Source organism: Chelonia mydas, chromosome 1 (assembly GCF_015237465.2).
Source record: "Chelonia mydas isolate rCheMyd1 chromosome 1, rCheMyd1.pri.v2, whole genome shotgun sequence".
In the NCBI taxonomy this organism is placed as follows: domain Eukaryota; kingdom Metazoa; phylum Chordata; order Testudines; family Cheloniidae; genus Chelonia; species Chelonia mydas.
Genome location: NC_057849.1, coordinates 221133284 through 221155070, shown reverse-complemented (window position 1 = coordinate 221155070; position 21787 = coordinate 221133284). Strand labels below are relative to the sequence as shown.

General features: G+C 37.9%; 1 protein-coding gene across 1 annotated transcript in view; it reads right to left on the bottom strand.

Annotated features, from left to right (window-relative positions):
* LOC102940290 (potassium voltage-gated channel subfamily KQT member 1-like) overlaps positions 1-21787 on the bottom strand; it is a 742437-nt gene that overhangs the window by 453304 nt on the left and 267346 nt on the right. Inside the window, exon 12 of the mRNA XM_043532723.1 lies at positions 13748-13798. Within this exon, the coding sequence (XP_043388658.1) occupies positions 13748-13798 (51 nt within the window). The remainder of the gene's footprint in view (positions 1-13747; positions 13799-21787) is intronic.

The window sequence follows — 21787 nt, the reverse complement described above, 5'->3', positions numbered from 1 at the left end:
TCACTTTTTGGCTGACATTTTCCAGCTTCTTCCGTAATCAAAAGGAAATGTTTTCTGAAAGTTTGGGAAAACATGGTTCAGTCATTTTTCAAAAAGAGTAAAAAAAAATACCCTCTTCCCATTTAAAAAAAAATCTTGCAATTTATTTTCTTAAACCATGTATAACCTAACCACCAGAAGTTTGAAATTTGTAATTCATTATGGAAATTGCCCTAAGAAGCAGTACACAGCCTTGATCTACAGGGAAAAAGTTTTTATTTGCATGCTCTATTCTTAGGCTTGGAAGGATTCGATTTTTATGTTGATTCCACCATATACACACAAAGCAGCAAACAAATATTTCCATTGATAATAACTGAAATTTATAGATAGGCAAAATAAGAAAAATGCTGCCTGAGAACTTAGAGTTTCATTTAAGGATTTTTATTTTGTATATTCTGACATGTAATGTTGACAGTTATAAAGTTTAACTTTTTGAATCTCAACGTCTACTGTCATTAAATAATTATTGTCTGACCCCATAATTTCCCACAAAGTGTGAACAGTTAAATTGATAAAAACTGAAGAAAAAAAATGCTTTAAAACATACATTGATATCTGTCAACAGCATTTAAAATAAAAATTGAATTCTGTCAAGCATCAGATTTCCAAAAGCCAGCAGACCTGTGAAACAGAAAGATTGAAGCTCCTTCTTTGGAGTCTCACTTTTTCCCTTCCTTGAACAAGAAAAAAAGTCAAAAAGAGAAAATTGAGATTATTTATTGTATTAGTTATACACTCAAACCTTGGGAAATGCCAAAGTTAAGATTGAACTCTCAACCTTAACTCTATCCCATTTTGCATATGCATTATGATACGGTCTTTAATTACATGCGCACATAACATTCCTCCAATACACTGTATCAGCTTACTTTTCTACAAGCTTAGCTACACATCTTATAATACTGTGTACTAACTTGTATACGCCAGACGTTTATAAGAAAAATATAGAATATGTTGTACCTAGACAACATAAGAGTAATAGTGAAAATACCTGTCTGAGAGGGAAAACCATGTACAGCCATACACAGTGGGACTATGGGCAAAATTGTTTCTAGTGCAGCTCACTAGTAACACAGTAGCACACCCATCTACATTGTTAATATGCAACTAATACCTGCTAAAGGTGCTTATGGTCTGAATTTGTGTAATAACTATGAAAATATAGCTATGAGCAATATAAAATTGCCTTATGTTTATGACTTTGGTACCATATTTGCATATGACAGATTACTGTGCATGAAATATCCATTTAGTATTATTTTTCCCCACTCACCCTAATTACATGTGTAAATGCACTGATTTCCTCATTTCTTTCAGTTTAAAGTGGATTTGCTGCAATTAGGAGAGAATCTAAATTACAGATTCATGCCAGAGAGGAGAATGGAAATACCAGGAGAGTAAAGAGAAAAAGCAAACGAGTGTTGCATGCCTGATGGCATTACACTGATACACCAGATGAAGGAACAGGAAATGATGCATCTTACTCAGTTATTTCAAACAAAGTAATACAGTGGCATTTAAGTACAGCAGACCTCATTTAAAACAAAACCTTACATCCAAATTCCGGTTGCACGGAAATTTCCTCTACATAATTATACAATTTGTGAGAATTGTTTCTTATAGTTACCATTGGCTGATGGCAATCCATCATTGCAAGTAAACATATCTTCTACCACAGCATATTTATTTTATGAATTGCAAAGTATTCAAAAACATTCAGCCAGATTGCTAACTCTCTCCACAGACATACAGCATCACATACCATAACTACATCAGTTTTCACTGAAATTTAAGATTATTAAATCTGTTTAAATATTAGGCATCCCTGATCTTGGTGTCTTACTCAAAGAGATTCAGTTCACAAGTGAATGAAAGACAGACAGTGCACTGGATTTTAAGCAGTAGATGACAGCTACATTAACTCAACACTGGGTAAAGGAAGTACACATCCACCCAACTCACATATCAGGCATTTAATTGGGTCCACAAGGCTCCCACCATATAATCAATAACCTGGATTAGATCCCTCTGGTTATGCCCCAGGACTCAGCTAATTTCTGAATCATCTAACGTTCCCCGCACTAAGGAGAAGGGGGAGAGTGTCCTAATGTTCTGTTCTCCAACTGTGCCACCACAACGAAGATGAAAAAAGCCAACAGATCTCCAGCAATTAAATCCAATGGAAAACAATTCCTTCCTGATCCCAAAAAGCAAGCAATTACTCAGCCTTACTGGATCCTGGAAACACAGCTCATGCTCTACAACTACAGAGAGGGACAGCAGGGCAGCTGAAGAGGTAAGAGACTAGCAGCATGGGAAAAAGTTTAAATTGTTGGGGTGGGAGCATGAGAGCCAAATCAGCTATTGCTCAGTGCTCCTGGCCAACCAATAGGATGCAGTGAAGCTACAGACATGGAGGAGCCTTGCTCCAGCACATGCTTGCACTTTCTTTTTTGGTTCAACCAACAACCTGTTAAGGCACAGGGCAGGTGTTTTAAAGCATGAACTGTATAAATTAAACCAATTAATAGGTGAACCAGTTATATTTGGCTGCCGGTAAATTGCATCTTTTTATTTTAAAGTAAAATTCTGGGTTGATTCCATGGTCTCTCTCGTCAAAAACATCACCCTCTCATCCCTATTTCTAATATCAGATATTAGGAATGGCAATATACAAAAACCTGTAGGATACTTCAACATCCCTGGACACACAATAGCAGATTTAAAGGTAGCCATCCTGCAGCAAAAAAACTTCAGGACCAGACTTCAGAGAGAAACTCCTGAGCTTCAGTTCATTTGCAAATTTGACATGGTCAGCTCAGGATTAAACAAAGACTGTGAATGGCTAGCCAACTACAAAAGCAGTTTCTCCTCCCTTGGGCTCAACTGCTAGAAGAGGGCCTCATCCTCCCTGATTGAACTAACCTCGTTATTCCTAGCCTGATTCTTGCTTGCATATTTATACCTGCCTCTGGAAATTTCCACTACATGCATCCGACGAAGTGGGTATTCACCCACGAAAGCTTATGCTCCAATATGTCTGTTAGTCTATAAGGTGCCACAGGACTCTCTGCCGCTTTTACAGATCCAGACTAACATGGCTACCCCTCTGATATTCTTCCCTCTTGAACAACTTCGCCTTCCCCCCCCGCAAAACCCTCTGCATCCCAGCATGCCCCCACCTCATTTCATAACTACTTCCTCAGTCCTGCTCCCATGCTGCCACATGCCCCTGAAAAAAATCTGGGAATTACTGGGGCCTCCCTCCACCACAAATTCATCTTTTGCTTCAGGTTTGGCTTCTTCCTTGCCAAACAGTTTTGCTTTACATCTGAGAATGAATCCTCTTGCTACAACCACATTGCCTCTTCTCTACTTCTGACTCCTTCCTTAAAGCCTAATCCCCTGCTTCTTCTCCTCTGTCCTGGATCACCCTGATTTATTTAAAGAAAAAAAATCTATACCTTCCACTCTCTCCTTTCTCATCTCCCGCCCACTTACTTTCCTCGTTCTTTCCAGGCACTGATGTCAAAGTTTTCCTCCTCCTCTCACTTGCCAATTGCTCAGCCTCTGGGCAAAGCCAGGACAGAACTGCCAGAGGCAGAGAACCAATGCAAAGGCCCTGGCCTCTACAGTTCCCTTAAGACCCATTTAGATGTCTGGGGAGAATCCACTCATTTTGGATAATGAATTCCTTGTTTGTTCTACATAAGAGGAAACCTCGCACCCAAGAGAACAATGCCCAGGGAGTTTTGCAGATTTCTGTATCTCCTACGTCAGTTATTCCTATGTAGGGACTATCTGTACCAACGTTAGGCCACAAGTAAAAGAATTTATGAGTCAGGAGAACAAAGCTATGACGGTCAACTCATGTTTTGGAAGGATTATCTATCTTTACTCAAAGGGTGGGCCTGTGACTGTACAATGACAGAGGTCGGAATAGAAATCCAGTGGCAGACCTGTGAGAAAGACTTGCATGCCTTCTGGCTTGCAGTATGTTTGACCCAAGACCCTAATACTGGACCTTTGCTTTCCTGAGCACGCTTACATTTTTTAATTATTGGGGGAAGGAAGAGAGGAAGGACTGAAAAAGAAGCCACGACAAAAATATTACTATAACTACTGTGAGAGTGTGCTCTGTCCTTAGCAATCAAAGGAGAAACTGGAGGGAGAGGGTCCGTGGGAAATGTAGTCTGTACTTACCAGCTGGAAGAGAGAAGGATTCAGCCAATACAGCACTGCCAGATGCTAAATGGCCACCTTAAGGTCACAGCTACTTGGCTGCACCAAATTTTAAAAGGCTGACCCCAAAAAGATATGCTGAGAAAAAAGATTTTATAAGAGGGCAGCCTGGTATCATGAAGAATTAGTGGGGACCAGCAAGTCTGGTGTTAGTGGCCTATAATACACAGGAGGTTAGACTAGATGATCTGATGGTCCCTTCTGGCCTTAAATTCATGACTCTAAATCACCAAGGAAGGTGTCCCTAGGGAAAAGTGTGCTTTAATGCCCTGCCTAACCCCATGGCATTTTAAACAGATTTGATCAGGTCACAAATATTTATGAGAAGTGAGGCAAATGAATAATTACAGAAAGCGTCACATGCTGCTTGTGGGATTACCACTATGAACAGAACATAATCTAATTTCACTCCTACTGTTTTCTAATACACCCATAAATCCTGATCAGTGCCCTGTGAATGACCTGACATGCTTCGGCATTCATGTGTTCTCGAGCTGGCATGACTCACACACTTCTGACTCTTTCTGCATTAGTTTTAGCATGCACTTCACTTTGAAAATACATTTACCAACTGAAGCCAGTCTTTTGAATAGTTTGCTCTCCATATTTACAGTTTCTCATGTTTTTCCTAAAAAAACCCAAATGTTTAATGATTGAATATAAGTATTAGTTACCATTTCACAAAACGCGTACCACTGCAAACTCAAGTATGGAAAAGATTAAGGAAGTACTTAAAACTTACATATTGAGAACGTTCAGCAAATCCAGAGATTGAGAGAGTATTTTCTGATTTGTATTTATGATCCAGGAAAACAGGGCAGCTGTTTTTAACTAATCACACAATATTTACTTTAACATAAAAAGCATGTAAATAATATAAAATAATTTACACATAATAAACTAGGGTGAGGCTGTGGTATTTACTGGAATGTACAAGCTGCATCTATCTGAACCATGTTCCTAAATGTTGTATAAAATACAGTTTAAAACAACAACAAAAATATAGGGTGCACAAAGACCGTGAAATCCATCTGCCTAAGTTTTAAGAAGTGACCAGTGCTGTTTGGTGCTCAGTTGGGGACTCCCGATTTGCTTAATGGGCTGAACATCTGCCCTCTCAAAATCAGGTTCTTTTAAGGTGTCTCCAGTTCAGCCCCCAAAATCACTAGTCATTTTTGAAAATTTAGGACCCAGATTTTAAATGAATTAATTTTTAAAAAGATTAATTAATTAATTACAAAAGACGACCTCCTTGCTATCTTTTACTAACCTCAAATGCTACTAACCCAACCTGACCATCTATCCAGCCCATCCATTAATTGTACTACTGCACCCTAAAAAAAGCCTGGGAAAATGGACAAGTCTCTAGGGACTTGTCGACACAAACATTTAGCTTGTGGCAAGCTGGGGAGTGTATCTACCTTACACTAGCCTGCTGTGCACTAACTGTGCATGTGGACCCTGCTGATGTACACTAACAGCTTCTTAAGACACTTTGAACTACCCCATTTTGAAATGGGAGTAGATAAAGGCATACTAACCAACTGCGTCACCAACTCTGAAGGTCTCAGAATCTACCTCTGGCAGAACGAGGGAGGGTGGAAGTAAGTTAAATTAATACAAACAGGTGGGCTTAAAAGGTCGATGAACCTACAGCTAAACCTGATTTGACTTTTGAATTTGTAGCAAAAATGAAGCCCGCTGAATTTCAGTTTGCCCTGAGATTATTTTGCCATTGCAGATAAAACCCATTCAGGTCTTCTCAGTGCATCTGAAACACATCACCATTATAACTTGGCATGAAAGAAAGGTGGACTGCAGCAGAAACATCTAAAGAATCAAGAACTTCAGACCTGTAGAAAAATATGTGCATGCTAGAAGAGTGTGAAAGCTGGAAAGCTTGTCTCTCCCACCAACAGAAGTTGCTCCAATAAATATTACCTCACCCACCTTGTCTTTCTAATATCCTTGGCCCGACACAGCTACAATACTGCATAGAAGGACAATATGGGATTAATAAAATAAATTAAAACAAGAGTGCTAACAGACCCTGTATTTCTGCAGTTCTCAGAATCTCTGTTAGGTGAAAAAAAGTTGTAAAAACATATATTGAGCTGGGTCTATTTGTATGACATCAGGAAAGCTGATGACAATGGCTGTGTTTTCATTAGATGTAGCAGTTGCAGAAGTAAATTCTTAAAGCAGCTGCATGGCCTGCGTGGTAATGCTGTTACAAGGTTCCTTCACTGCATTAGACTAAAGTGAAGGTGACCTGAAACTCAGATGTGCAAGGCGCCTTGCTATTACCCTCCCAAGTTAAAAAACTAGATCTGCTTTAGCAAATTGCTCAGTTTGTAAAATTCCAGTACCTTCCTTGTGTAATTATTTATTTGTATTGAAAGTAGTACTTAAGAGTCCCAGACATGGACCACTGTGCTATGCACTGTACAAATAAGACCAGAAAGATGATTATCACTGCTAATCAAGGCCCTGATCCTGAGATCACTCTCTAACAAATGGGTGTCTGCAAAAGTGGATGGTTATCCTACTTGAAGATCAGGACCCAAGGATTTTCACTGGTACCTTGGGCACACGAGAATATGGAGATGTTGGCAGAAAGCAAAACAAGAAAGAAGTGGCTGCCTTTAAACCAAAGCTTTAGTGACAAGAGAGATACAGTACCTGTGTTAATATGCTTCAAACAGTCTAACAGAGGACAGTCTTCAAAAAATTACTGCTTCACAATGTTAACATATCTCAAGAGGTTACTAGCTAATGAATTATTTTAAGAGTTGTAGCTGCTGTTGAATTTAACACCCCTTCCTGCCAAAACAAAAGCAAATCTTTTCCCTCCTGCTTTCCTATGCATTCCCCTTCACACTGTTTCTGAATTAAAGACATAATGATTTATTCTGGAGGTTGACATGCATGGTTGATGTTTGCCCTCCTTCCTGACCATACAAACTGCACCTTGGGTGAACCGTGGCCAGCAAGAAATCAAAGCAACTGCAAAAGGAGATTGGCCAAAGGCCTGATCCTACCATTGACTTAAATGGAAGTTCAGGGCACTCAATAAAAACAACTTTTAACAAATATAATCCTCCTGTGCTATATTGGCAGAATTCAGTTAAGAATGTAGCAGCTGATATCAACAAGGGAGCCCTATTCTGAGATAGTGCAATTTGAGCTAGGGCAAAGGACCTCTACTAGGTCTACTTACATGGCCTCTGTTACCACAGTGTCTGAGCGGTTCACCTTTTAATGTATGTTTCAGAGTAGCAGCCGTGTTAGTCTGTATTCGCAAAAAGAAAAGGAGTACTTGTGGCACCTTAGAGGCTAACAAATTTATTTGAGCATAAACTTTCCATGAAGTGAGCTGTAGCTCACGAAAGCTTATGCTCTAATAAATTTGTTAGTCTCTAAGGTGCCACAAGTACTCCTTTACTTTTCACTTTTAATGTAGTTATCCTCTCAAAACTCCTGTAAGGTAGGAAAGTGCTATTATCCCCCCCGCTCTTCCTTTTACACAGAGACACTAAGTGACTTGCCAAAAGTCACTCATGAAGTCTGTGGCAGAGCAGGGAGTTGCATCTGGGTCTCTAGAGTTCCAGACTAGGTCCCCAACCATCCTTCCTTTCCCACTGTAGCTGCAGAACTGTTCTGACAAAGCCCACATACTTCGTGGCAGTACTAAACACCACTTCATACTGTTTGAATAGGCTTGGGGGCTAAAGGTGGATGGTTATGTTTACACCTTAATTTTCCCGGGGGGGGGCGGGGAGATGGGAAAAGGAGAATTCACAGAAACATACCAATCACTATTTTTCAAACCACCAGTTCCATCCTCATACCTCCACCCCTGCAAACAAGTTAGGAATAGAACAAGTTGACCACATAGGGTATGAAATTGCCATCAATGAAGATATTCAACACTGAGAATTGTGTAAGAATCACCATGAAACATATTCTGCTCTCAGATGTGTCTGTGCAGGTCCCACTTAGTTCAATGGGAGCTGCGTATATATATCCAGAGACAGAATGAATATGTAGGAATGTCTTGACAGTTCTTTTGCTCTCTGTGTACCACTGCCTTGTTACAGTCCTGACTTTGCTATATTTTAAGTTTAAAAATTATTTAAAAAATAAAATCTATTCTAATTTTGATTTCATTCTTCATTTCCCCTTGTATCTGAGTCTACTTAAAAGTATGCAACTTAAAGTTCTAGGCTTTAGTGATTCATCTCTCAAAGCTTAAAAAAAGGAATGTGTTTAAACTGACCAAAACATCCAATATTAATGTTCCTTCACTCTGCATATATGGAAATCTCTTCATATTACAAGAGCTTCCTTTCATTATAGACCAGATGAAAATGTAGGGAGGAGAAAATGGAAACTCATAGGGAGAAATAAGTGACCATTGCAGAGATTTGGAAAATTAATCATTTCAAGCTGTTTACCTAACTAAGAACACCCCATCTTGGAGTAAAGTTCTTAGAAGTGAGGCATCTGCTACAAACTAAAGTTTTTGCTGCATTTCAAAGAGGAAAAATTAGAAACTGATTAGTAAGTGGAGCCTTCTCCTTCCCACATTTACAGGTTTGAAGATGGGTCACATTTCAAACGTACATTCCCATGTATCATCCAGAGACGACCACCCAAAGTCAGTGCAGTTTAAACAAACTTTAAACAGTAGTCTTTTGCACTTACTCCCTGAGCTGAGCTCTTTAGCTCTCACATACAAGTGGTGATCAGGATATAAACAGCCACATGACCAGCTTCTTTAAAAAAAAAATCCCTATGATCTTGAGATGCATTTTTTTTTCTTGATGATTTGGAACAAAGACTAGAGTTTCCCTCCTTTCCATGAAAAACAAATCATCATCATAAGCCCTCCCACAATGACACAAGTCAAAGGCATCAACTTTAACTCATCTCGACAGGTGGTATAACTTTGATATTGTTAAGTAGCATGGCTTTAAAAAGCTCAGCAAGAGACACAGGAATTAAATCTTAACTCTTAAAATGAAAAAGTAAATGTAAGTGTTTTCCATGGGACTTTGCTCTGTAAGAAATATATATGTATCATAAACAGGCAACTAGCAACAGTTGAATTCTGAAAAGCATAATTAAGGTAGAAACGTTCATCTTATGATTTTATCTTTCAGCTCAGATCCTTTAGTCAGATTAGCATATTTAAAGCATTCCCAAAACTGTGCATATTCAATAAAAGAAAGGAAGATTACCTTTTACATTTTTGGCTGGTATGGGCCCACTAGGAGAAGTTAGACCACAAAAGGACTAGACAGAGATTTGTTGACATATTCAGGCAAATACCATTCTCCTTTACTCTTTGTTTTAGTTCTCCCACTTGTACCCAGCAAGAGCACTTTCAAATAGGTTGGGCACCTATGTGAGTTGAAAAAATTCTCTCCCAGCACACAGTGTGGATTATTTGGTGGCAACCACTGAAATGGAAACTAAGAGGGCTGCATGGTGTGCTCTAGCCTCAGTTTTGCCATAAGATGGGAATGGGCAACAGGGGATGGATCACTTGGGGATTACTGGTTTCTGTTCATTGCCTCTGAAGCACCGGACATTGTCCACGGTCAGAAGACAGGATACTGGGCTAGATGGACCATTGGTCTGACCCAGTGTGGCCGTTCTTATGTTCTTGTGCATAATTTGGTCCTATTGAAAAAACTGCTCCATCATCTACTATATTTATGCTGCCTTTACTCAACAGCTTCCAAGTTCCTCCCATGTTTTTCTTAGTTGCCTTTTACTTTCAACTATTATTTGTAAATAAGGAAGCAAAGGTGTGTCCTGTTTACTACATTAGAGCAAATGCCAGTGGATGACATTTGTAAAGATTTCTATTCTGGGGAGCTTGAAGTGGAAGGTATGAAGTCAGACTTTTGAGGACACTTCGCTTTGGTTGTTTAGTCATACACATCATGAGCGCTGGCTATCCATGCTCCTCAGACCTACAGCCCCCACATAGGAATGACCATGAAGCTCGGCAGTACCAACCAAAGGAACAAGTGATTCACTGAGCTGAGTCACTGGCACAAGATTACTCCAATATCATCTACTGTGTGCTCTCTGTTCCCAACAGACAACTGTTCACTACCCTCATTCCCTCAGAGCTATGGCCTGAAACAGTTCAATATTTGCCACAGTTGATATAGTCGAGCTAGCAAAAATCAGGGATCTTCTTTTGAGAGAGACAAAACCATAGAAATAAGAAACAAAAAAGGGAGCTATCGTCACATCTGGCCAATTCCCCTGAAAATGAAGCATCACTCATATTACAAATATATGTCCTCATGTATTGTCCTGCAATTACATGAAAGCTACAGAGTTGTGGTAGAGAAAGGTTCATGTGGGCTTTTTTTTACTGTTGTGGCTTCACATGGATTCTCATTCTGAGTTCTGCTCTGAGTTTCAAGTTATAAGGAACACAATAACAATGTGAAACTCACCTAAAATGCAATGTTCCACATGGGGTCAACAAGTAGTATAATATCTTGAAACTTAGTTCACTCAAAGGGCCACACTCTACACATCATCTTACATCAAAATGGTATGATTCCGCCCCCCGGCACACACACTCTCCTGAGTCACATAAAATAAAATGTATGGTACAATAACTAAGCAATATATCATCAAATTAATGTTATCCCACGTCACCTTGATATCCACCTCTTTCACAACCATCTAATTTATGCCTGCTATGCAGTACTGATATTGACAGTTGTAGGCTTTATATCATTTCTCGAGGAGATATTGGATTATTGCTGAACTACTAAATATATATGGCCAAGAGCTAGCATGGCACAGCATGCTGCAAATCACCTCTCAACTGCAGCTGAAACTTCCTAAACTCATAATATATATCACATGGGAATACTTCTTAGAACATACAAGCCAGAGAATAATATTGGTCACTAATGTTCATTTTACAGAGTAGTGAACTTTGTTAAATGCGGAGGTGGGAAGAGACTTGAGAGGGCTGTTTTTAAAATAATCATATTTGTGCAAACTATAATTTGGATAATCTATAAATACTCTCTGAACAGAAGAGCCTGTAATCATCCCTCTCTCCTCATCTAATATCGCTACACATTAATGAGACTGGGGATCTCTGATTTTACACAGTTGACATCATTTCATATATTAAAATGACTATTGTCCATAATCTTTTTCCATTTGGGAAAATCCCAGGATATACAAAGATGGTTCCCTGAATCCAATTAATATTTCAGTATGAGACTGCTAAAAAAAAATCCCGCAATTTATAGATATGTTAACCAAAATTAAGAGAAATGCAGTTATTTACTTTCTATATTATATTTGAAGGGATGGATGAAATACTTTAAAAAAATCATAATATATATACACACTTACTGGAGCTCTGTTGTATTCCCTTATCCTTTATATCTGAAACTCTCTATTATAATACTTATAGAAAAAATAACTTTGTTAACATTCTGTTTATCTTTAATATAAAACAGTAATGAAAATTGATTATAGTCCCTGTTTCAAATCACTCCTAATAATATCTAGTGCTGATCATCCATGTATTTCAAAGTACTTTACAAAGGAGGTCAGTATCATCATCCTTATATTACAGATAAGGAGACTGATGCACAGAGGGAAAATGATTTGCCCCAGGTCTCTGGCAGAGCCAAGAACAGACACCGGGATTCCTGTGCCCCAGTCCACTAGACCACACTGCTTCCTTAATGTTTGAGCTAAAGGGAGGGCTTTCAACTATGGTACAATTGGTACCTGTTGGTTTGCTTTTATAAGGGACATGAAATTTTACTTTTTTTTTCAACACTGGGAGATTGACACAACCACGACATTTCAATTGTCTTTTAATATAGAGGTCCTCGTTTGTCAAGTTTGATCCACCATGAAATCCTCCTTTTAAACTCAGAGAAGTACCACCTTCTCCTCCATTCCATGTATCAGCAATCATATTATCAAACACACATGCTCAATAGGGAGAGCACTAAATTATTGGTGGCAAGGAAATGCAAGAAGAAGAAGAAGAAGAAGAACATATGAGCATATTTACATTTTACCGTTTGGTCTTTACATATATAAGAATTAAGAAAAATATATTAAGCGAAAGTCATAGAAAGAGCATTCAAGCCGAGCAATGCTAAGTAAAGATCAGCCATTGTAAATATTTCACTAAAATTAAATATGAAAAAAGTCAATTTTAGAGTCATACATTCATACATTATAGTAACACATGGATGGATAGACTCTCTAGTGGGTCTCCTGGTCTATCACCATACAACATAACTGGGCAATACTGATTTCATTATCCATAAACCACCCTTGCTTAGTAAGTGTATTGTGCTGCTTTCCACCTCCAGTTTTTAGGACCCCACAACCTCTCTGGGTAGCTTGTTCTACTGCTCAACTATTCTTAGTTTTTCCTCAATGCTTACCCTAATATTTTCCTTCTGTTGAACAAAACCAAAACCAAGAGAGCCTATTTTAGTTTCTATCCCATATGTATTTGCTAATTCAGTTAATGAGATTCTACAATATAATTTCTATCTTGGGGGGGGGTGGGGGGGATATTGAATTTACAGCCTATTATGTCACCGTAAATCATGGAATTAAACTGATTATTGCACATTACTCAAAAAGATGAAGAAAATAACATTTTTGTTCACTGTGTCAAAACACATAGATTAGGGTTTAGATGGACCAACCTGAAAATTGTTTAGTGCAAACATCAGTAGAATTAATAATTCAGGGTAAAAAAAAAAAATCCTTATCAATGTCTGCCTATTTCCTGTGTTCACCAAAATGTTTTTTCACTCAATTCCTGCAAAGAGTCCAAATGTAGGATCCAAGTCCAATATTGTTAATTCTCCAACCGGTTTTGGTAGGCCTATTCAATAAAACTATCAGTGACACCTCTCTGAAAAGTTACTAAGGGCATACTTCTTAAACCCGCTTGTCTTTCAAAGAGAACATATATACCCACTTTATGCTTGTCTTCTCAACTCCCTCTTGTAGACAGACTTGAAGAAATGTTCCAATTATTTGTCAGCTTACTCAATATAATGATCCTTCTGTGTCATGGTAACAGTCCTGTATTTATTGGACAAGCTGCCACTATGCCTGCAGGAGAAATGCCCTTTGACCTTTGGGGATAGAGGGCAGATCTGTGGGTCTCAGGCTTAGTGTAGGAATTTGAAACCCCTTCTGCAGCTGGTTTACTACAGAACTGAATGCACTTGCAAAAATCTTCCCTTGAGCCCAGTGCTTTAGTTTTAGTTTAGGTTTTGCTCCTTTCACTTCTTTTAAGTCAGTTTTAAAACTGTAGTTCATAAAAGCATCCTCCCCCCGGCTAGATTACACCACAGTCAATATTGAACTACAATCTCCTATGTTAATGATAGCTCTAACAGAATCAGGTCAATCATTTTCTTACCTTGCACTCATTGTTTTATTCTCTGATTTGCTATCACTCCTGATCGAAATGCTATAAAGAGTAGGAAAAAGAATGAGCTGAGAATTAATAAAACCATCACAGCTTTGACTTCTTAGAAAAGGACAAAGTTAAAGGTATTTTTCAACATTCTAAAAAATCATTTTTACTCCGTATTTCAATTAACCCCTTTTGAAAAACTTATCAGAATTATATGGAGTTGGCAAATGGATGGATACAAGACAAGGAATAGTAGGTCAAATTTTGGGGCTCACAAATGTGATAATTGTTCCTTTAAATTGAGAGTACTGTAGTTTTGTAAGGATGGTTTAAGCCTACTGAAAATACAGTCCAAGTCTACTGCTGATCCTTAAAGTAAACAACATTTTCTACATTTTCTTGTTTATCCCAAATCACTTATACTCTGTCAAAGAAGCTTTCATATAATTGTGACCTCAGGGCTACAGTGTATGACTGACATTTTATCTATGCCCTGAATGGGGCAAGTTAACTATAAATGAAACATAATGGCTTCAAAGTACTGCAGAAAGTACAATGCTAGAATTGTTTAACCACTTATCTGTCAATGCTTTAACCTTTCATTAAGGCTACTGTAGATATGTGGGTGATCTACTAATACTTTATCTTTCTAACAGACATTTTCCTCTGTCAAATTGTCAAAAATATAATAATGATGCATATTTGGCAGCTTATTCATCGGTGCTAAACTTAAGCTTGATAATAAAGGTCATGAACTACTTTTGCTGAGAGAAACTGAAACCTGAAATTGAGCTCTTAAAATACTAGTTAAATTCAAAGTGAAAGAGATAAAGAGAAAAAGTGAGAGAGATAAAGGGGGCGGGGAGACATGTTTAATATCAGATACATGTAATTGTAGTTGATGTTAATGGGCTTTAACGTTTTTCCAAAACTCTAAAGAAAACTTTGTTTTCAGGAAGGGTGAGTATATTCTTCTTCTTATGAACCAGTTGAAGAATCCAATCAATGACATGGTATAGCCAGGCGTGTAAAAACACATCTAATTGTGTTACCCTAATAAAACTAAAATAGAAATATATTGGATTTTTGAAAGAAATGCCAGTTTCTCTCTCTCTCGCTCACACATACACACACACACACACACGATCCTTCAAAATATTGCACACTTTAATGTGAAAATTCATTTTCATGGAACAAACATTTGAATGTCAAAGTATTGGCACAAAAATTACTAATTACTCTTCTGTTTTATATAATGCATGTTATAGGCATACATCTTGAAGGGTAGATTTTAAAGAAACTGTACATACATTTTCAGTAACTACTTTCATTAGCTATGAAAGTACAGACCCCCCAAAAAGTTAGGAAATCTAAAATCTATAAAGAATATCAAGAAAAAATTAGACTAAAGTAAGGAACAACAGAGTAAAAAAGTGAAGAGACATAAGCATGAAAGAATATACATTTTATGAATACACAACAGGAATGGAATTACACTCCCTCTTCCCCTCCGCTCTCTCAAACTGCTTCACTAAAATCTTATTTTCAAGCAAAACCTTATGATGTTTCATACATGTTGTGTGTGAAATTAAAAGAAAATTCAAGAACTAAAAACACAGGTTTCTATTTCATTGTTCACATTTTACACAGCCCTAGTAGTAAGAATAGCCAAATTATCATGACACTGAGGTCACAGCTCAAACCTGAAACTTCATTCCAAATCTAAAGGAAATTAACATTTGAATGATGTACTATCTTTAACTCCTATGAGCGTAGAAGTAGTTTAAGTCCTGCTAGTTAGACAAAATACCCATTTTGTATACATATGGTAATACCTTGTGACATCAAACTTTTTGCCAATCTAGGGAAATTATCTTTCAAATAACATATGCCATGACCCTCAATACCTAAGTAGTCTAGGAGTTCTTATCTTGCCATTCATATAACCATATGTTCAGAATGTTCCAAATTATAAATATGGCACCGATCAAACTAAAGCTTAATTACTGTATTCCTTATCTGGGTAAAAGCAAAAGTACTGGCTGCTATACCTCATTTTGCTTAATAAAGCAAAGAGCAAGTAAAACTAACAGTGATATGGTACCTGAGATACCCTGAGAGAGGTAATCTGAAAGTCTTTTGGAAGCCTCAAACTCCAAGTTTTCTGCAGCTTAGCACAAAACGGACGGGGCAGTCTCTGTTCCTGAGCAGAGAGGGGGTCTGGCATAGCCTGCCAGCTTCCAGCCATGTTATTGTAAAGAGACACCTACCATTTTGCACCCCCCGGACTAGAAGAAATTTCCTGGATATCATATCTGATAGTAAAAACAGGCATTTAAAATGTTGATCATTTTATCGTGGACGTTCATGTCGAGCTGACTACGCTCACGTAATGACAAGAATGTGAAAACCCCCAAATAAATTCCATTGTAGTTTTGAAAATATCTCATACGCTTTACAGCAGTAAGGCAAAGATTTTCAAAGCAGACTAGTTATTTTTGTGGACTCAATCTGAGTGACCTTAAAGGTGGCTAATTTTTACAGTGTAGGTACTCAGCACTCTCTCAAAAAACATGCCTCCTTAAAAGATCACCTCATAATTCAGACACCCAAAATCACTACTCACTTGCGAAGATCTTGGCCTGATACACAGGCAAAGAAAGTCAACACTATTGTATTTTTAAAATTTGCTTTACTTGGTTATTGTGAAATAGTGTAAGTTGAACTCCTCCCTTCCTCCCATACAACATGTCAACACAACGCAAGAGAAGAGCTAACTGTCGGTCTAAGCACAAAAGAAAATTAATGGAAACTTCCAGCTAATGTACTTTACGAAGTATGGCCAATTGCTTTTAAGCATTTGTATAGACATAATTTAAACGTGATGTCAATCTTTCTAGTTCTTCATACCCAATCTTACTTGTTAAAACGTGATTTCAAAATGTAGTTATAGCCTGTTTAAGAGTCACATATGTATATGTAAAGCACACAAAAGTGTTTTATTATTGATCATTAGCCCCAGATCTGCCCCATCTTTCTATATTGCACATAATTCATTATAAACCTGTGATGTAGCTCCACTACAAGAAGAGAACTTGGCTCATTCATTGTAACTGTTAGCACAGCAAGTGAAAACAAGGCCAACTTAGTTTGCCTGCACATAATGCAAACACGAGTGAAAAGCACAGTTGATTAAGATGCCTGGTTAAAAATATCTTCCTCAGGGCCTCTCTCCTTTACCTTTACATTAACTGAAATTAAAACTAATGAACTGTTCATTAAAATGAAGTAAAGAAAGTTAACCATGTTGACATAACATGTTACTTGATGGAGCCATCACTTTTATGGAAAGGAGTTTTTAAAAAGGAAGGCTTGTTTGAAACAAAACAAAAACACATCCCCTCACCTCCACCTCCAAAAACAAAAGGGGAAGAAAAAAAACAACCAAACTTTGGTGGTTTGCTCATCCCCTACACAAAGCATTTACTTACTATGAGCTTTCTACAGTCTTTTTGTCTCCTATTTTAAATTGGAAACGCTTCGTGCTGACACTATGCGTAAAGACAGATGATGTAAATTATATCTGCCTCTTGTTTTACTCGAAAGCAAGGAGGAGATAAACAGTCACACAAAATTACAAAACTCCTGCAAGTTTACAAAAAACAGACCCCAAGTGATTTGCAACATTAATACTTTCCAGATTTAAAAAATTAATTAAATAAAACTACTTATTAAATTTGTCTCTCACACACATACATGGAAAAATATATATTTCAGCCTTGCAAAATCAGTAAGAACATTTACCAGTTCACCCACAAAACTACATTAACATGATCACCAGCTCATACAGCCTCCCCACCTCTACCTCTCATATGACAGAGAAGTACATTTTTTATCCTTACATGCACATGCTTGTCTATGGACAGAGTCACACAAACACCACTACACACCAACACACATGCATGCACAAAACCCTCAATACAACCTTTCCTTCCCTTTACACAACCTCTCACACACGCTCCCATTCATAAATCCCATACCTCAGCGCACATGCACATACACTCTCTCGCTCACATATTCATATAAATCATTTTCATATAGATGAGGCAAACACACAGCCCCACAATTAACCCTCAACTCAGTAACGAACACCAGCTAACTGCCATTCAACCCCACCCACTCAGTCTGTCTCAGTAAGGTACCATTCACCAATTCTCTTTTCTTCTTCAAGCCACCAAATTCATCTATTCACTTCCCCACTGATGATTATAAAGTCCTTCTGGCACTAGCATTGTTGGAGGTCCATTATAAACCATGGTGAGGTGTAGCGAGATGTTCGCTACCCATTCTACTACTTTGTATGCAGCATTGTTGTAGACGGGTCAGTCCCAGGATATCAGAGACACAAGGTGAGTAAGGTATCTTTTATTGGATTAACTTCTGTTTCTGAGAGAGACAAGCTTTCGAGCTTACACAGAGCTCTTCATCAGGTCTGGGAAAGGTACTCCTAGTATCATAGCTAAATACAAGGTATTATTTAGCAGAAGTAGTCCCTGCAGTCAACTACATACATGAAATCCACAGCTCATCACACCTACCTTCACAGATCCATCAACCATCCCAAACACGCCAAGTAATCTGTTATCTCTAGCCAGGCATTCAGATACCACAGAATATGCATCAAGGAGAAAGTCTGTATGCTAAACAATCTGTTCAACCTTGTATTTAGCTGTGACACTCTGAGAACCTTTCCCAGACCTGAAGAAGAGCTCTGTGTTGGCTCGAAAGCTTGTCTCTCACCAACAGAACTTTGTCCAACAACAGATATTATCTTACCTACCTTGTCATTCTACCATTTTCTTTATTTTATATAAGTTACAGATTCACATTGCAAGCTCATAATTGCTACACCTGGAAACAAGAGTGACACTTATAAAGACGCCCTTGCCCTGGGCCAATATGCTTGAGTGGTCCAGAATAATTTCTGAAGTATGAAAACACCAATACACATTTAAAGACACAAATAGATTGAGGAATCTACATATGAGGAAGAGGAAAAGGAAAAGGTGCGACGGTGCTGCCCGTGGGAGCCAGCTGAGATCACTCATATAGGGTGAACTGCAAACAGAACGGGGCCGACAAACCCCAAACGCTCGTGGATATTCCAATACTTATTGTTACCAAGCCAGCACAAAACAGCTTCTGTATTATCTCACTGGTTACTCAGAATTCCAATTAATGCAGTTCCCTTAAAGTATCCAGCCTCAGGCCTCCATCCAGACACACGTCAAACATATGATGATAAATTCTGAAAATCTTTTTTCATCATATAAAAAGAAAAGGTTCTCCTAATCCCAAATGACCAATCCCCAGACCCAGATCAAATGATATCTTAGATCTTACCCAAGATACACGCTTATAGTCAATTCTTATTAACTAAACTAAAATTTGTTAAAAAAGAAAAAAGAGAGCGTTGGTTAAAAGATCAATATACATACAGACATGAATTCAATTCTTGAGGGTCAGATATATAGCAGAGATGAGCTTGTATTTGCCAAAAGTCCTTTTAGAAATAGTCCATAGGTTATAGTTCAATGTCCATATTCAAGGTGACTCCAGTCAATGACTGGGGATCTCAATTCTTATGGCTTAAGGTTTCCCCCTCTTGAAACCCAAAGCAGATCTGAGATGAAGAAGGATTGTGTCCCAAGGTTTTTATACATTTCCAGTAGCCTTTGGGCCTGAGAAAACAATAGGCTTAACTTTCCTTCTCCCAGACATCCTGGCAATTAGCACAAGGTAATTTATCCATTAAACAGTTCAGATACAGGTTACCACAACCTTCAAAGAGACATATAGACAATAATACTATTTCACTCAAGTGTCTTCCTAAATGTTAATATTCCTTTTTTGATCTTTGAATCAAAGCTATAGCAATAGACAAGACTTATTTGCTTACATCACAAGACCTGAGCAAACACCTATCCTTCTATCTCTAACAATGCAGGCTTGCATTTCAGAGCTCTATTCATTAACATATCTTCCTAGCAAGTCTTTAAAGTTCGGCCATGGGTCAGGTCAGTCTGTGAGTTAATTAACTCTTTCTGGCCCTGTCACCTTTCAATGAGATATTATATTACACTCATAACTTCACAAAAGGAAAATGAAAAGATTTAAAATATGGAAGAGTAACAGTGGCTAGAATGATCATTCACTGGGGATAAATAAAGGACCATTTAATGCCCTCTCTTTCCTTAAGTGGAGAATCTGGGGACCCAGTGCACTGTAGCCCCAAGGTAAAAAAGGAGAACTTCCACCTTCTGTGTGTGTGTGTGTATGTATATATCTTCTTACTATATGTTCTATTCTATGCATCTGATGAAGTGGGCTGTAGCCCACGAAAGCTTATGCTCTAATAAATTTGTTAGTCTCCAAGGTGCCACAAGTACTCCTGTTCTTTTTGTGGATACAGACTAACACGGCTGCTACTCTGAAACCTATGTGGCCATAATGCTCCTGCAATAACAGCAGGCTACCATGGCAGAAGTCAGGGGTGTTTGCTTCATTGGAGGTTACTTTCACCCAGCTGTGATAATAGGGAATAATTTTCCATCATAAACTAAATTACACTAAAAATCTGCTTTGGGAAAACCCATAAAACTATGATATCTTTTCTGAGGATATACAAGCTTCATCTTTAAAATACACTGAGAGCATTATTGAGTGTATACACACACACACCCCTCTCTCTAATACACTATATAGTGTAATAGACATATAATACAAGCTTCATCTTTAAAATATATACATAATACAATAATTCAGTCATATAAGTCTCTCTAATATACTATTTATAGCATAAAATTAGTATATTAGAGAGAATAATATATGTAAGCTTGGCAGAGTTTGATTATTATATTTATCATTTTGATGGATAATATCAATGTTATTTTTAAGCATTTTTAAAATTATTTAAATTTTCAAAGTTACGGGACATTATGGGGGTCACACAATTATTTAATGACAGTACATGTTGAGATTCAATAAGTTATAGTTTTATAACAAAACACAAATTGTCAATAGCACGTCAAAATATAGAAAGTAAATATCCTAAATCAAGCTCTAATAAGTTGTCAAATCATTTTTCGTACCTTGCCCACCTTTAAATGTAAATTATCATCAATGGAAATTATATTTTGGTTGGTTTGTGCATGCGTGTGCAGTGAAATCAATGCTTAACAACATCTACCAACAGAAATCTAATCCTTCCAAGCCTAAATATATGATAGCATCACACACACACACACCACTGTTAAACTCCTACGTCTCAGTTCTCAAAAACTGTCAGAGGGAAAGCAAGTCTTCAGTCCAGCTCAGTTCATTGCTATGAATCAAAAATGTTGTCGGAGTCCTCAGGTGCTATCGCTGCCAAAAGGCTTTTAGACACCATAGTGATTAATGTGGCATAAATATTGATTACATTATTAGAGACGGAGAAAATGAACTAGGACGACAACTTCTGCAACAATGATCTTCAGATTGTAGGCAACTACCTAACAAAAGAGCAATTTGACCAATTGGGGACAGGCCAATGTTAGTGTAGTGTACTGCAGATATATGGTATTGAAGAGAACAGGGATGAGGGAATTTGAAAACAGGAGTGTCTATTTTAAAATTTACTAATTTGTTTACATGGAGTGAAGAGGAGATTATGGTGGTATAAATTCCAGCAGGTTGCAAGCTACTCTAACAGTGCAAATAAGCTTTTCATAGAATCATAGGTCTAGAGAGGTCATCTAGTCCAGTCCCCTGCACTCATGGCAGGACTAAGTATTACGCAGACCATCTCTGACAGGTGTTTGTCCAACCTGCTCTTAAAAATCCCCAATGATGGAGATTCCACAGCATCCCTAGGCAATTTATTCTAGTGCTTCACCACCCTGACAGTTAGGAAGTTTTTCCTAATGTCCAACCTAAACCTCTCTTGCTGCAGTTTAAGTCCATTACTTCTTGTCCTAGCCTCAGAGGTTAAGGAGAACAATT